At 41.4% G+C, this 16,312-nt stretch overlaps 1 protein-coding gene and 1 long non-coding RNA gene across 13 annotated transcripts in view; one reads left to right on the top strand and one right to left on the bottom strand.

Moving 5' to 3' along the window:
- LOC137196633 (regulating synaptic membrane exocytosis protein 1-like) overlaps positions 1 to 16,312 on the top strand; it is a 275,917-nt gene that overhangs the window by 172,805 nt on the left and 86,800 nt on the right. For 5 of the 12 annotated variants that reach the window (XM_067609372.1, XM_067609371.1, XM_067609376.1 and 2 more), the window contains exons 1-2: positions 2,201 to 2,699; positions 6,834 to 6,908. The exons of 1 other annotated variant lie outside the window; for it this stretch is intronic. In XM_067609372.1, the coding sequence (XP_067465473.1) occupies positions 2,539 to 2,699; positions 6,834 to 6,908 (236 nt within the window). In that variant the 5' untranslated portion in view covers positions 2,201 to 2,538. Of the gene's footprint in view, positions 1 to 2,199; positions 2,700 to 6,833; positions 6,909 to 16,312 lie in introns of those variants that run through there. 6 more of the 12 variants (XM_067609384.1, XM_067609382.1, XM_067609379.1 and 3 more) reach the window with 2 other exon arrangements.
- LOC137196639 (uncharacterized) overlaps positions 8,762 to 16,312 on the bottom strand; it is a 38,895-nt gene continuing 31,344 nt past the window's right edge. The window contains exon 4 of the long non-coding RNA XR_010931285.1: positions 8,762 to 11,896. This is a non-coding gene — a long non-coding RNA (uncharacterized lncRNA). The remainder of the gene's footprint in view (positions 11,897 to 16,312) is intronic.

Genomic DNA, 16,312 nt, shown 5'->3' with positions numbered 1-16,312 from the left:
GGTTTTGGTGTATTATGAGATGATGATGATGAAGGGTTGGGACTATAGGCTTGGGTTTTTTCTGTATGCTATTCTCCTGATATTACTGTTGTCTGCAGCAGCCCTGCTGTGCAGTGAGCTGACCGTGGTGCTGAAATACAAAGATGCAGAAGCTGATTTTAAATTCCACTATGAACTGATGGTGATACTGTCTAGGTTAGGGACTCTTGAGGCTTCCAGAAAATGTAGCATGGCCTAATTTTACTACAGGGTCTTTATAACTGTATAAAAAGTTGTCCATTTTCAAACCAGTCAACAAATAGATAGCTCAGAAATCAGTTTTTACCAAATCTGGATCTGTTGTTAAGAATAGTCCACTTAAGTAAATTTGTTTCCAAATTTAGGTCACTGTGACTCAATATATCATCATGTGTTATACAATTCTGTACATATGATTTACATGTCCCCACTCTGTCATGTTCTCCTATATCTTCATAGTACTGTTTTGGAACCCCCACAGCCCATAATTACAGTGTTGTCCACTGACATACTGTAAATGTCACCCTATAGTCATACATGTGCATGGCTATGTGATAAACCTCAGGCTTCCCTCAGATTGTTTTTCAGCATGAGGAAGTAGTGTGAGTGTGTGTGTGTGTGTGTGTGTGTGTGTGAGTGTGTGTGTGTGTGTGTGTGTGTGTATGTGTGTGTGTGTGTGGGAGAGAGTGGTGGAAGCTGGGAACTGCTGGAAGGATGGATAAGGAGGAAGGACAGAAGGGAAGAATGGAGGGAGAGAGAGGGAGGGAGGAAGGAGAAAAAAAGGGGATGCGCGTCATTCTAACACGCAATGATTGGTGGCTGAGAGGAGGAGGAGGAGGAGGAGGAGGAGGAGGAGGAGGAGGAGGAGGAGAGTGCATACACTCTTACTGTGGAGGGTTCATACAATACTAGAAAACGTTTCTTTAGAGTGGTATTCTGCATGTCATAATTGTTTTTACTTACAACACTTCATATATCATACACTGTAGGCTTATATTTCATTTTCATGGTCTATTTTTACAGCATTTTCTGTCATTTTTCTTCATCTTATCGCTTTATACTTGTGTACATTGCAAATTTACTTTCCCATTGATTGCAATAAAATCACTCTTCTTTCCACTTTTGCTCTACTGCTCCTCAACACAGTGGATCAATGGTTTGGGGGTTTAAGATGAAGATTTTGATACTGGATATTTTTGTCTTTGCTTGTTTTATTTCAAAGACCCAATTTGGTTACTTAAATTAGCCAAAGTCCAGAAAAAAAGGTTTTTTAGCCCTTTGAAATCATTGAAATCCTTTAAAGATACAAATTAAGGAATGGCTTTTATGTTATTGGCTAATTTTTAAGGGGTTTTAAACCATGCAGAAAACCCATTAAAAAGCCCTAAATATAGTGTAATCAATCCACTTAGCCTATACATTAATTAACCAATTTGGAGTGAAGTTTCACCACAACTAAAAATGAATGCTGTATCATTTTTTGAAGCAATATCCTTACACCACCATTATAGTCATTATCAATTAGTATATCACAGATTTCTAAGTGGTTTGGTTTTAACCATTTTAAATTAAAGGATTTCTGGTCATCTTGTAGGCTATGTAGGAGCTTATATGTGTATAGGGCACATGTGTATGTATGTTCCGAGATCTGTATATGTTTTTAGGATAAATTAAGAATTGACTACTAAATGTTACCAAAAGGGATTCTTGTTTCAGTGATGCCAAACATGCATGACTTATTATGGTCCTATAAACCAACAAGGCACCCTTGAGGAACCCTTTATTTTTATGTGTGCTATAGGATGGCGTGAGCGCGCATCTGAACGGTGAGTGGAGCCCCCCATTCTCAAATGAGGACTGCGCGCTCCCGTCGCAAGACAAGTGAACGCGCTTGAGGGGCTGCGGTCCCATTGACGGTTCCGTCTCCCTGACAGCAGCATCAGCATCAGCGGCGGCGCTGGAAAACAAGAAGTCGCCGCCTCGCCCCGCAGCCACACAGTCAGCCCACCGGACCGAGCGGAGACCCGAGCCGCCTTCAGGGACCCCCTCCTCTGCCTGGCCTGAAGGAAGGAAGCGAGATCCTCCCCCGTGTGCCATCATCCCGACCGACCGCCGGAGATATGGGCTCCCCGTGAAACGGAGGTGGTGGAGGGGAGAGGCGGGCGGTGGGAGGGGGGTGGGGGGAGAAGACAGCGGAGCAGCAAGAGGGAGAACGAGAAGCTGAAAACGGCAACCGGGAACGGAGGCGCCACCACCACCACCGTCACCGCTACTACTACCACCGCTAGCACCGACACCGCTGCTGCCGCTGCCGCCGCCGCCGCCCTGGGTGCCCCCCGCCACCGCCATGGGAACTCCGCATCAGTCGCTCCAACCGCCGCTTTGTCCGTGGGCCATGTCGTGATCCGTGGGCTCCGCCAGCGGGTTTTCTATCCGTGATCGCGACCGAGGCGAGGAGGAGGAGGAGGAAGAGGAGCAGGAGGAGGGAGAGTGGTGGTGGTGGTGGTGGTGGTGGGGAAGATGTTCGCCTCGGTGGGCCCTCGGGGCGGCCCGCGCCCACCCGTCGCCCCGGCCATCCCGGAGCCGGACCTGAGCCACCTGACGGAGGAGGAGAGGAAGATCATCATGGCTGTGCTGGCTCGGCAGCGGGAGGAGGAGGCGAAGGAGGAGGCCATGTTAAAGTAAGAGAGAGAGAAGAGAAACATAGTGTGTGTGTGAGTGTGTGTGACAGAGAGAGAGAGAAAGAGAGAGAGAGAGAGAGAGAGAGAGAGAGAGAGAGAGAGAGACTGGGCCTGGGCTATTTCCGTTCTGAAGAAGTCCATCCACCTCCGTTCCTCTCGTGTGCTTCAGCATCAGGACCTCTGCTCCCCGCCACTGTATCTGATTGTGCATGTGTGTGTGTGTGTGTTTGTGTGTTTGTGTGTGTGTACATCCTGCAGATCCCTCCACACACTCACTCACAGGCCCATATAGGCTTCAGCTCTGTGCCAGAGGAAACATGCTTGGGCCAATTGAGACCAGGGTAAAGTCCTGTTTGCAGATTGCCACTGCTCCTGCAAGAAGCTCAGTGAGTGTGCTGGTGGGTCAGGTGTAACTTGCTCAGGAGGGAGGAGGAGGATGCTGTGAGGATGAAGGGGTGTGTCACCATGCCCCATCATCAGCAGCATCACATCCCACTCACATTCCTCCCGTATACACTACATAGGAACTAATTTCTCATCTGCGCTTGTCTCACTAACATCACCACTATCACACACGCTAATGCCTGAGTCAAGTGGAGAGTATTTGTACTTTACCTGAAATGTTTCATTGATAGATGCAGCAGGAGGAGGGGGTTGAAACAGCAAAGAGCTCACTGAAGCCTGGCATTGAGAGTAGTAAAAGTAAAACCCTCCCTGTTGGCTTTTTATCTGTGCAGCATCCATCTCAACAGCTGCTGTTCTCAGCTCTGGGGTGCGGTTGAGCCTTTCCCATCCTTATGCACTGTATGTAGGCCAGTGCTCTTGCAACAGACATCACACAGGCTGTTATAGAACCAGTAGGCCTATAACAGAGGGGAGAGAAGGTGCCTGTTTAATGTCATTTCGAATCAGGAGTGACTTATATTCACTGTGTGCATCCGCCTCCTCCTCCTCCTCCTATACCATCACCATACATGCATGAAGAAAACTCTCCTCCAGATTTATTTGTCCCCGCGATCGGTGCAGCAATGAACCCACATCCACCCCCATTCCTCCAGGACCACAAAATGCATCAAGTTGAAGCTATGCCTCGTCTCTCACGTTTTCTGCATGGAGCTGCACGCATAGACGAGCAGATAGAAAGATAGACCGACCCACCTAAGCTAGGCGCTCCTCAAGCTTTACGTTCCTGTTCTATTTTAAGCCCTCTGTGCGGACTGATAGCCCAGCACTGGAACGGAGGATCGATTCATTGCATCTAAAGAAGGAAATGTCCAATATATAGCTCCGGCTCTAAGTGGCTATGCATCATTTTCAGTAATGTATTAGAAGCCAGTGGAGTCAGTCATGTCATACTGTAGCGGCTGCAAATAAGGCAGGCTGTCAGCACATACATGTCTTAACCTATATTGGCCTCAGCACCGTTCTCTCTCATCACTGTTTGGATGTAGATTGCCACAGCAGAGCAGAGCAGAGCAGTGTGTGTGTGTGTGCGTTTGTCTTTACGATTGGGTCTGCACTGTAAAGCTGCACTGGTTGACTAATACATGCATGGTAAGTGCACTAGCAGTAGGGTAGTGTGGGTTGTAATGCAGAGAGGCAGAGAATACTCTCCTCTTATGAACATTTGAAGTTATACTCATCATTAGTCTTTATGCTTTCTAAGCATATAGGATCACAGTATATATGCATACCTCCCTGTAGATGTATAGCCATAGCGATAATGATGTAATGGTAAATAAATTATGGGTAAACAATGATGTCTTGTTGGTAATTATTATCAGGTAAACTGTAATACAGTGAGAATGAATTTCAGTCACATAAAGAAAGATGTATTAACCGTTATTACCCTTCACTCTACTCCTATACCATCTTTAAAAGCCTAAATGTCAGTTACATACATGCAGTGGTAACATATAGGAACATAATACAGTGCAGTCACCACCCTGCAGGAATATTACAAATCATTCATGATCAGTGCTGAGAATTCCCTCACTAACCAGTAACCATTGAAACTCACCTTAAAGAACTCAGCACATAAAGCATAGTCACAAATATCCTAATATAAGTGCATTGTATTGTTACAAATTAAGGTCAAGCGATCAGATTTATCGATAGCTCAGCCAGTAGGATAGCCCTCCTTACTGTAGTGAAGTGATGAAATGAGAATCTCAGTGGAAGTACATTCTTGCATCGCATTGCAATCACTTCACGTCAGTATTCATTAAAAGCATAGTGGAGGGCTAAGTAATTGAATGATAAGTGTCCTCCAATTGATCCCTTATTTTCATTTATAAAGAGGTAGTAGTATATCACTGACCTCACTGTGAAGTTAGACACACATGTAAAGAACTTGTTTTAGGTCTATACAGGGAACACACAGTCACATACAACATAAGTATTCATTGTAAAAGCTGATTCAAGTGTGTGAAAAAGGTTTTGTTGGAGTGTGTGGTGTTTGTGTGTATGCTTGTGTGTGTATTTTCTGCATGATGTGGAAGATGTGGTGGGTGTATTGGTATGTTGTGATGCAATTTACGTATTCTACTCACTATATTAACATTTTTAGCTGTGCCAATCTACTTTTTCTATAGTGATATGGATATTACAATATCAATAATGTTTTCAGATACCTGGAAAAAATGTAATATATCAGTATGTGAGAAACTCACTTGTATTGTAGTTTCAAGAGTGCTGTAAAAGATTTCAGAAAGGCTTAACAACTTGATTTTAAGCTTTTTTTAATATTCAAGACAGACATCTTTCAGTTAGAGATATAAAAATAATACATTACCATCAAGACACAAAATCAGCAGCAGCCAAAAGACAAATGCTGGTAAACTATGTAAGTAGCTGGTAGATTTGCTTCACTCACCAGCCAAAAAAAGGACTCTATTGAGTGGCTGGTAGAATTTGAACATTCACTAGCTATTTGGCCGGTTGACAGAAAAGTTAATTTTGTACCCTGCATCACATCTAACCATTGGGTGAACCCTGCTGTAGTGTTTTACAAATTTGAATTAATCTTTGGAGAAAAAAAAAAAGTTTTGGAAAAACACTGGCTTCCACTATTTTTTTGTACAATATGGAAATCTATAAGCAGACTTTTGAAACTTCTTTGTTTCTGCTTGAGCTGCATTACCATGTAATAATAATGTAACACTGACAAAACAACAATGCAGACTTGATGTCTACTGTGATGGATTACGCAACTCAAGCAAGTCTGCTGATTGATTTTCATAACATACAAAAGTGAGTAGAAACCAATGGATGTCTGAAATGTTGGGAAGCACATCCAGAAATCTAAAAGAGTATAGTCTTGTCTGGCATGGTTCTTTAAACCTCTTTTATTCAGACACCAAAATCCAGCACTAGCCCAAGCCTACATGATATTTAAAGGTGGTATCAGTCTTGAAAAGGTAGCATTGGTCCCTTTGCAATGCACACAGTATCCATTACCTCTGTAACCTGAGGATGTCAAACCTACCTCAATCACCACTTTCCTCACTCAGTCAGTACAACAGAAGATGGTTAGTATCAATGAGGAGCAAAGAAATTTCACCATTCCTAATGTGTCTCATAATGAGAGGGATACTGAAAGTACTGATGATGAAAAGACATTTCTTCTGTCTCAGACAGCGTGGGCGTTGATGGGGATTTCTCTCTAGAGTTCCCTCTGTGATCAGACTGATCAGAGCCCACTGTTCATGTTTATGGATGAGGCGTTTTTTAAATCACACTGAAAATGTGTCAGTGGGCATATTGAAAACATGTCATTGTTGCCTAAGGCCTGTCATTGGTGCCTGAAGGTATGTTGAACACTGCAAAGAAAGTCTGAATGAGTGTTCTCTACAGTTTAGTTTATATTTGATGCGTTTGCTTTTGTAGTTTGGTTCAATTGGTGGAGTGAGTGCAATGTCATTTGAACTCAGGTGACACGAAAAAGCTGTACTTTTAAAAACAGACCTTTGTTACAATTCGTTAGGAGTTAGAACATAATCAGAACAACTAGGGAAAAAAATATCAAAACACAAGGTTTTATGAGGATAAGAAGACAAATACTGATACTTAAAAGCTCATAGCAAAGCCTAGCATAACAAACTAACAGTATTTTTCTTACTTTGTGTGTTTCAGAGAAGAGAAGCCTATCCAAGCAAGAACGGTGAACCTGGTTGGGCAGAAAAAACCTCCCCAGCAAAATGATGTCCGGTGAGTGGCAACTGTAGCTATTCAACCACCAACTAATTATCACCCAGTTGATAAAATTTGGAATTTGAAACTGACCTAAATTAGTTAAAAATGGGTCCTATATTTGCCTTTGCGTCACTTCAGTGTCATGTCACCCCAGTGGCCCAAAACAACCTCTAGTCAAGAGCTGGCAGTCTGTTCTTTTGACTCATTCATGTTTTGTTGTGAAACCTATTTTACACCTTGGATGAGTCAACAGAACAAAAGATAAACTCCCGTTCTGGTGACCAACTTTAGGAGATGTGTGACTCAAGTCATTATTGTGCAATTTGTATTATACTGTAAGTGGAATGACATTGCACTGGCACCTCATTTAGATTTTTAGATTTATATTTAGGAGCTATGCCTGTGAAGACACACAGCCCTGTTGCTTTGGGCTTGGCTGTCATCTATCAGTGTAGTACAGTAGCTTCCGCTGTGAAGATGGACATGATCAGTCTGATAAGTCCAGTCCAGATCCCGTTGAGTCATTACAGACTAGTCGATGTTGTCGTCCTCCTCCGTAGAATTGCTGGCTTAGGCTGGATTCATGTGAGTCTCGCAGTTTGCTCAGCTCTTCTGCCAAGCTGCTCGTCTGGAGGAATGACTACCATGTGTATGTGTACATGACATGTTTCAGTTCTTGCAGTACTTCCTCTCACTTGTATGTGGAATTTCATGTGAGCTTTGGAAAACGGGTGACCATCATCTCACTACAAGACTGCTGTGATGGATGATTAGAAATGCAGATATGGACTAAGATATTAAATACGTAACCGGTTTTATTTGCATAGTAGAGCCAGCGTAATATAAGCCATTTTCAATCAGATCTGTCTGGAATATGCTTATATCCATCATTTGATAGTTGTTTTTGGTCTGAGGGGCATATGTTGATTCATGTAATTCAGCTGACTTTTCATCAATTTATTGAAAGGTGGACATTATGCAAATGTGATGGGAGTCAAACTATGGCCACACCAAAAAATCTAACAGTGAAGTTCATCTGCACGTCCTTGTGAAATCAGTGGTGCTATAAACTTGGTAATGTAGAGATTATTAGCAGGGCTGTAGCTGGCGAATTAACTGCATGCTAGCCAGTTGGGAACACGCCGCTAGTTGGTCACAATAGCTCTCCAAGCTGGCTGGCTGCTAGCTAGCTGGCTGCTAATGAGACAATAAGTTCACAGTGTATTCAAGACACGTATTTATGTTATACTCTAGCAGAGAACAATTATATAAAAGTGGAAGGTGCAACAAAGGTAATAAGCTATGATAGCTCACACAGTTTCCTCTAAGGTCAGCAGTAGGTAACAGGCTTGAATTGGTGTGTCAAAGTTCCCTAAAGCTCAGCTTGACATGAAAGATTCACGTGTTGGAAATAGTGTGTCCACTGCGCCCAGTGATTCCATTAAGTGAAAAATTTTTGCTGCTTTAAAGATGGATGTGACTGGGCCTTTGTTCTTTACAGTTTTTCTTATTTGTTATATGCTACAAGAGGCAAAGCAGCTACAGATATGGTCATAAGATGATTCAGTTGGAGAGCCACTCAAGCTAGCTCAACATTTTTATGATACACACAAAAATATGTTTCCAGTAAAGTTGCCATAAAAGCTTTGTTTTTCCGGCCTTGCATGAGAGTACAATCGTAGGTTGTGTAGGCCAACAGTGTAGCAAAGTAAAAGGGTTCATATCAGTCACTTAGGATTCTGAAAGTAAGAATTTGTTTTCGCAGTATTAGGAGATAAGGTGTTTGAGGATTTTCAGCACTTCAACACTAGGCACCAGTATAATGTTCGTAAAACAGAACTGATACAAAGTTAGAGTGTACACAGAAACTTTAATATCGAAGTCAACTATGAATCCCAAGCAGCATTGCATTACAGAGGTTAACATTATGTTGCGCCATTACTGGCTGGCTAAAGTTAGAGGTTGTGCGTTCAAGCACAGTTGTTTGAATCAAATCTTTTTTCAAATTGTGGATCAGTTTTAACCAATTCAGCAGCTGTGGTGTAGTGGTTACTGATTGTGACGTTGAAGTGTTCTAAATATGCTATAACTCCAAATCTTGTCTCACTGATATCTTCTTAATAGCAATAACTGCTGAGGATCTGTGTGATTTCTCAGAAATGAAGTTGAAATATTGATTACACAATGACCACTGGTGGCCAGTGAACATTAAATTATCCAGGTGATTTACATGTTTCAGTGTTGAATGATATTATGATTATCATTAGAAGTCAACTTTCACTTGGAAATTTACAGTTGGTAAAATACATCCAGCTTCAGCAGTGGTGATGTCTCTACCTCTGTATTTCCCTCAACCTGTAAATCATGAATCATGAAGCATTTCAATCATGATGCTAACTTGCCAACTGCCATCATACTGAGGCTGCCGGTGGTTAGCGGTTGACTTCTGCTGAAATAACGCCTCCCATCTCGTCTCCAATTAGTGGGGATTGTATGTTTGATGGGTTGGTCAGGAGCGGTTCTTTATAATGGTTCAACTCAGTGATCATGTTTCCTTCACTGCTATGTCTGTGTGTGTGGGTATGTGTGTAAAGTCTGGTTATTTGATCATTGGTTGTTAATACAGACTTGAATTGCCAACTCTACTTGAAACAGACTCTGTCGTTTTCGCTCTTTGATGTTATATGAGCATCTCCGTCCCCGCTGGCTTATTTGCACGTTGAAATGCAAGTTTCCACGCATTTCTGTTCACAGTGACTTCTACAGCCAGTAATGTCTTTTTTCTGCCACACAATGATCAAAGGATAAAGCTTGTTTATGTTCTATCTGCGTGCACATGTATGTGTGTGTTGGAGTGTGCGTGTTGTTGGATCAGAGAGTGAGGTGGGATTACAGAGTAAGTCAGCTGGAGCACATCTGCTTCTCTGAGGAATCCCACAATATGGCCCCTATTTATAACATTATACAATCTGTGCCTATCCGGTCAGTATTCCCCACATTATTCCTCTAAACACCAGACATTACAGTTGGTATTGAGGACAGTATTCCTTCTGTAAAGACCACTGAACTGGGACAGAGATAATACCATATTCATAAAGTAATTCTAAGGCAAACCACACCAACCCAGCAGGATGTTGAGCTCTGTAAGCAGGTGTTTAGACCAAAAACAGTACTGTGTTAAAAAATCCAAGATACTTTGTTGGTATGGGCATGTCCAACCGTTAGCCAGCTTTAACTTCATTGCCAAATGACCTTAGTTTTTTTAAAAATTTTTGCTGGAGCCTTCTGTGTCTGTACCCCTGCTTTGCTAATACAGTGACCTCTTTGAAATGAATGAACGTTAGCACAGTGGTTATGTATTATACATTACACTTGATCTCTGTCTGTGACACATAAACATACACAGAGTATAATTAATGGGCTTCTTATTTTACCGTTGTCACTTATTTTAGCTATTGGTTGTCTAATCTGTACAGCTTTTTGTTAGCATTGCAACAGAAACAACTTACAGTACATCTTCGTCAAATTTACCACTATGACGAAGTCTAATGTATAATACAAAATTCACATACAGTTTAAATCCATGGTGGTAGCTTAGCTACTTAGCATAACCTAAAAAAAATACTCCTCTAGTGACAAAGTTTCTGTGTTAGCTTTTTTTATCTTGATCATTTGTCCTCAATGCTGAAACTAGTGGCATAGCCAACAGCAAAAGAAATTCAATGAAGTTGTGTTTAAAGCTTTGATTTTCAGCACTTTCAAAGTAAAGAACAAAGAAAACGTGGTGTTTGTGAAGTTGGTTTAACTTTATTTGGTGAAAAAATCATCTACTCACCAGGTAGGGTTAGCATTTGTTAGCCGGACTAGCTGGTGCAACCTGATAAACCCAAACAACATTTCTTAATAGCAGTACTGTTTATAGAGCATCTCATCAAGGAGAATATTGGTCATTCCTGTACTTATTTCATTAAACATAGCTTGGGGAATCCCTGCATGGCAGACTGCTCATTGTGTATTTCTTGTGGTATAATATTTATTCACAGAATTATTATAACGTCTGTAGGAAATAAAGTGGGCAGGGAAACCTGGCTGATGGTTATCTACTGCCAAACATTTGTCAGGTTGATCGGCTCAGTAGGGATAGAAGGAATTTCTGGTGAGCTGCTGGCAATCTGAAAGCACTGCAAGAGAAAATGCCTTGTTTTAAACCTGACCACTATGTACTTTTGAGTTTCATCTCAAGGGGTTTTTAAACTTTTAATAAGCCAAGAGTTGCAGAAGTTTCTTAGTCCGCAGAGGAACGTATAATCCTTCCACTGTAATCACCATAACTGAAGATTTAAGGCTTTCACATGATAATATCACCACAGTATGTCACAGTGTGTCGTATTAATGACCTTGTGTTACTGAATCAGCATTTTATTCTTTAATTTGAGTAAAGTCCATGCAGTATCACATGGTTATTAGTCATTCAGCATTTGGTATGTTCTCTTGAAGATGTGCCACTAAAAGTTCTTATGTTAATTTTTTGCAAAATAGTGTTGTATGGTGTCGATGAAATTGGTGTGAACTAATTTAATCCAAAACAACAGACTGGTCCAGTCTGGTCAAATTTATGCAAAGTGCCGTTACTTTCACATACATGGAATATTTAAGCCTCTCTCCAGTCCTGCATCTTCCCCCAACCACCCATGTCTGCACAGTCAACCCCATGCTTCTGTAAAGGTGCCATGGATGCACTATACTATAGTGCTCACACTGTAGTGACTATAGTGTAAGGATGTTTACACTTAACATCACTAAATGTGATTGGCCAGGTGTCCCCTGATAGCAGGGTACCATGGCGATGGCCCAGCAGCCCCGTAGTAACCTCGGTGAGCCCTGGGATTGGCGAGGAGTCATTTCCTCACTTCCTTCAGGGATTGGCTGTTATCCTGGTCTTCCCATGAGTCTCTGCTCCAGCGGGGACCGGAGAGGGATTTGACACTCTCTCAGTTACATTTCTGTATGTTTGAGTTTCAACATAAAGAAATAAGACACAGGTTAAGCCTTACACATTTTTAGTTGGTTATGACTGGATATTTTGAATAGTCACAAGTAAAGACTGGGAGTTTTATGACGTGATGGTATGAGCCAGATATTATCATAATTACACAGTTAAACTGTCTGACTGATAAGTGGACTTGCTTTGTGGTCCATCACCTTGTCAATTCTACCCATTTATGTTTTTCAAATGAATGTTACACCATGTATAGTCAAACACTCTTTGAAGGATAATTCCATATCAATTACAACTTCGGTCTTATTTTTGTAAAATTGGTCATTTTGTCTATTGGTAGTAATTACATTATATTCATTAAGTTATTTTTTTAAATTAACTTGGTGAATAAAAGTCTGACGTGGCAAGAAACATGAGCAATAAGTTTGACCATACAGGTTTTAAACAAAGCTCCAGATTAGTCAAATTTATTTGGAAGAGAAAACAAAGGCGACTGCTAAAATTATTACCTCAATTGTCCCTAGTCATAATGTCCATGGTTTAAGGTATGCTTGAAAAGAAATTAAGTTGTATGATGTGTAGTCCAATCACAATGATTTGGATACTGGAAATGCAGCTTCAGATGCTGTTAGATGACACAACAAGCACTTTAATGAGGCCTTTACAGACTGACTTCTTGGTTCAACTTTGAGCTGCAGCACATGCTGTAGAAGTGCATGCACATAGTGTGAGTTATTATTACCAACATCTCAGGTGTGCTCGCTTTCAGTTTCACCTTCAAATAAAATTGTTTAGACAATCTGCCTAAAATGCTTATTTACAACCTGTCTGAATTGACTCCTCGTGTTTTTTGCTTCGTCAGATTTTATTGTAGCAATGTCTTCACGTTCCCACCATTCATCAAGTACTTTGGTCAGCACAGTGTTATATCCATATTCATACCCGATAGAAAATGAAGGCCAAGACAACAAAATTAAGATCCAAGTTGTAATAAACCTGAATTACCCTTTAAAACTTTGTCAAACAACAAGACTGATCAAGGACACATGATGTCATGGATATGATGCACCCTGGAAATCCAGTCTACAGTATTCCCTAAAAGCACTTTGCAAGCACAGAGTTACTAGTCATTGTATTTAACCTCTTTTCCTCTTCTAAAAAAAGTGGCCATGGTCACCTGTCCAGTTCTGCATTTCACCATGTCGGTTTGGGAGAAAAAGTAATCCAGTGACTGTCAAATACCACAAGCCCCTACTCTTTCAGATTTGCTGAGGGGTTTTTTTTGTTGTTGTTGTTGTCAGGACTGGAAAAGATGCCATCCATATACTAAACAAAGGTGACCTTGTTTTGTAGCCTAGTGAGCACCTTTTGGACAGCTATAGTATTTGACAAACCTGATTTAAAATTTTTCTTGATATGTCTTAATTCTAAATCACGTAAAGGAATTGGAGTACATTCTGACACTCAGCTGAAGGGGATGTTTCCACTCATAAAAGCTGTACACAAGACGAAACAAGCGCTCCCCTTCAACTACGCTTGTAGGAAATTTGCATCTGAGCAGTTTCAAATGTAACACATTTTGATAGCTTTTACAGTAAACATCAGGTTTTAAATTATATTAAGTGTCACACTTAATACAAAGAGAATGAAAAGAGGGAATGGTAATATATCAAAGCGGATGGTTATGTCATTATTTTAAGAACAAGGGATATCACCCCGTCGCGTCCCCCCTCAGACTGAAGCCTGTACATGTGTGGAAACATGGCAAAGTGTGATTATGCACTACGTGTGTGAATTGTTTGTGTCATGTGTATTTTAGTAGCTGTGTGTGTATACATGCTGTGTGTCTGTGTGTATACATGCTGCGTATGTATGTGTGTGTGTGTGCGGCCTGGCTGTGTATGGCGTTGCCAGGCCATATGGAGCGCTGTCTGGGGAGCACACTACCCACTTAGCTCTGCTGTTGGCTCTGGTGCTCTCTCCATCTGTCCCTCCTCTCTCTCTTTCATCCCTCCTTCCATCCCACCCTCTCTCTCTCTCTCTCTCTTATGTTTATCTTTTGTTCTCTCATTTTTGTTCTTCTCTTTTTTTCTTGTCTCTCCCTCTCACTTCATCAGTCTTTTCTCTCTTTATCTCATTTTAAATGTAATCTAAAAATAGTCTTCCTGAGGTATTTGTCTAATTCCAAATGTGTGTGTTGGTATGTTAGTTTGTGCACTCTTGAACATCCATGCAGCAACAAATGGTGATGGGGTACATGACTTGAGCAACACCATAAAGCTGGTGAACGCCCTCCCATGGGCCCCATACTCTTGCTGGTCCATTTATACAAAGGCCAGGTGGGGATACTGGAGCCAATAATCGATGAAATGACCGGTGGGGGGACTGTTGTTGGCGGCTTATTGACTTCTGGTGGTAACACAGTACATGTGTCGAGCCACCCCTCTGCTACACCCCCACTTCCCCACATGCCGGCTGACATGCTGGGTGTCCACAGGTCCTGGAAAATTCCTGGAACGTCTTAAATTGCATTATCAAAGCTGAAGGCCTCACCACTCAGTGTTTATGAGGATTTATAGGGCATCATGCATGCAGTAGCACATGTTGTGCTCATTAACATATACCTGAAGTGCGTTGGGATCAATTATAAGGGGATTATAAGCACTGAGCTTGTGGTTAACTATGAACTGGTGATGGTGAGCCTCATACTGTAGGGTAAATATATAGAAAACTAGATGAATAGAGCTGTGTCCCTGCTTTGATGTACAACAAGGCAGCAGAGTTCAGAAGTAGGTAGTAGTATGTGGTAGTTCATTGTTGAGGGGGCCATATTATGTATTTTTGTGATTTTCTGTTATTTATACATTGTTATAATGTCAGATATCTTTGTTAAACATGGTCAAAGTTCCAAAAATTGAGGTTAAAGTATGTAGAAATGCTCCTTGCAAGTCAAAAGCCAGAACTTCAACCTGCTCTGATGACAGTTTGCAACATTTTTTCTACCTTGTGACGAGCTGATCATTGCGTATGCCCATAAACGGCTGTTGGTTCTGTAGCCTCGTCTGCAAAGGTTGGTGCCAAGGTTTTTCCATGTGTTGTTTGCGTTGTCCACTGGCATATTTTGGCTAGAACATGTACGGATGTATTTGAGAAGTTGACATTTCAAGTAAAGAACAAGAAAAGATAATGAAACTACTATAGTTTGTTTCATAGTTTGATGATATAGCCTTCCAAGTGGAGGTCGACTGTGATGCAGCTTCCGGAAGCTGGCCAATCAGAACAGAGTGGGCTCCTTGGGAGGGGGGGCCTTATAGAGACAGGAGCTAAAACTGCAGGCTGAACTGAGGGGCTGCATAAAGGGCCAGTATAAGATAAATAAGGAGTTTTAACTGTAAATCATGCAAAGATATTCCAGTAGAGCCCCAGATATAAATATAGATCTGTAAATGTGCAGAATATGGCCCCTTTAATATAATGCATTAGGCCATACATCAGATTTGGTATTATATTGAGACTGGTAATATTTGTCCTTTGAGTGAAGCTGGTTCATAAGCAGGATTAGATGATTCTAACAGAGGAGTTAAACTATTTACCTGCCACAAGTTGTCTCTTCAATATTCATCAGCCATCAACGTTTTAGCTTGTGCCCTGTGGTTCTGGCAACCTTACACTCAACAAAAACAGTTTGATGTGAGAATGCTTCCATAGCAGAACCCTTTTCTCAATTGCTCCGCGCTTTATGGTGCTTCAAGTTACTACTGGAGAGACAGAGACAGAGCGCTGATGCTATTAGTTATAAGAATCACAATAAAGAATCTTCAAATTGGATTTAGAGAGACTGTCTCTTTGATAGGGAGATGGGCACCATTTGTAAAGAATGTGGGAATCATAAGAGCGAGTTAGAAAGAGAGAAGGAGTGAGAAACGGAGAGAAAGAGCGAGGATAAGGAGCGAGTGGGTGGAAAGGCAGTCAAGGAAGTATATCGAGAGAAAGTGGAGGAAGGGGGAGGTGAGAATAGTAGAGGAGGAAATGAACGATGAAGAGTTAGTTTGGTAAGCTAAGAAGCATCACATACACTCATACTGTTGTGTATTAAATCACAGCTGTCAGTTTTGGCATGAATCATCTTTCCCTCTTTGTTGGGATTTCCCCAAAACCTAAGTCTGTGGCATCATTCTTTGTTAATTTATTATATAACCAAAACTTTCAAACCCAATTCTTTAAAAAGTCTATATTTATGCGGACAAATTAGAGAAATCACAGATGGAAGATCATTTTTACTCGTCTCTCTCTTCTCCAATGAGTCGTACGTACGTTCAAACACCGTGAGAGAATAAGAGAGAGTGTGATATAAGAAAAAGAAGGCAGGATGGAAGGAGGGATGGAGGGAGTGGGGGAGGTGAGAGTACACCCGAGCAGC

This window comes from Thunnus thynnus, chromosome 14 (assembly GCF_963924715.1).
Source record: "Thunnus thynnus chromosome 14, fThuThy2.1, whole genome shotgun sequence".
Classification (NCBI taxonomy): domain Eukaryota; kingdom Metazoa; phylum Chordata; class Actinopteri; order Scombriformes; family Scombridae; genus Thunnus; species Thunnus thynnus.
Note: the sequence above shows the minus strand (reverse complement) of the source record. Positions and strands in the feature narration are given on the sequence as shown.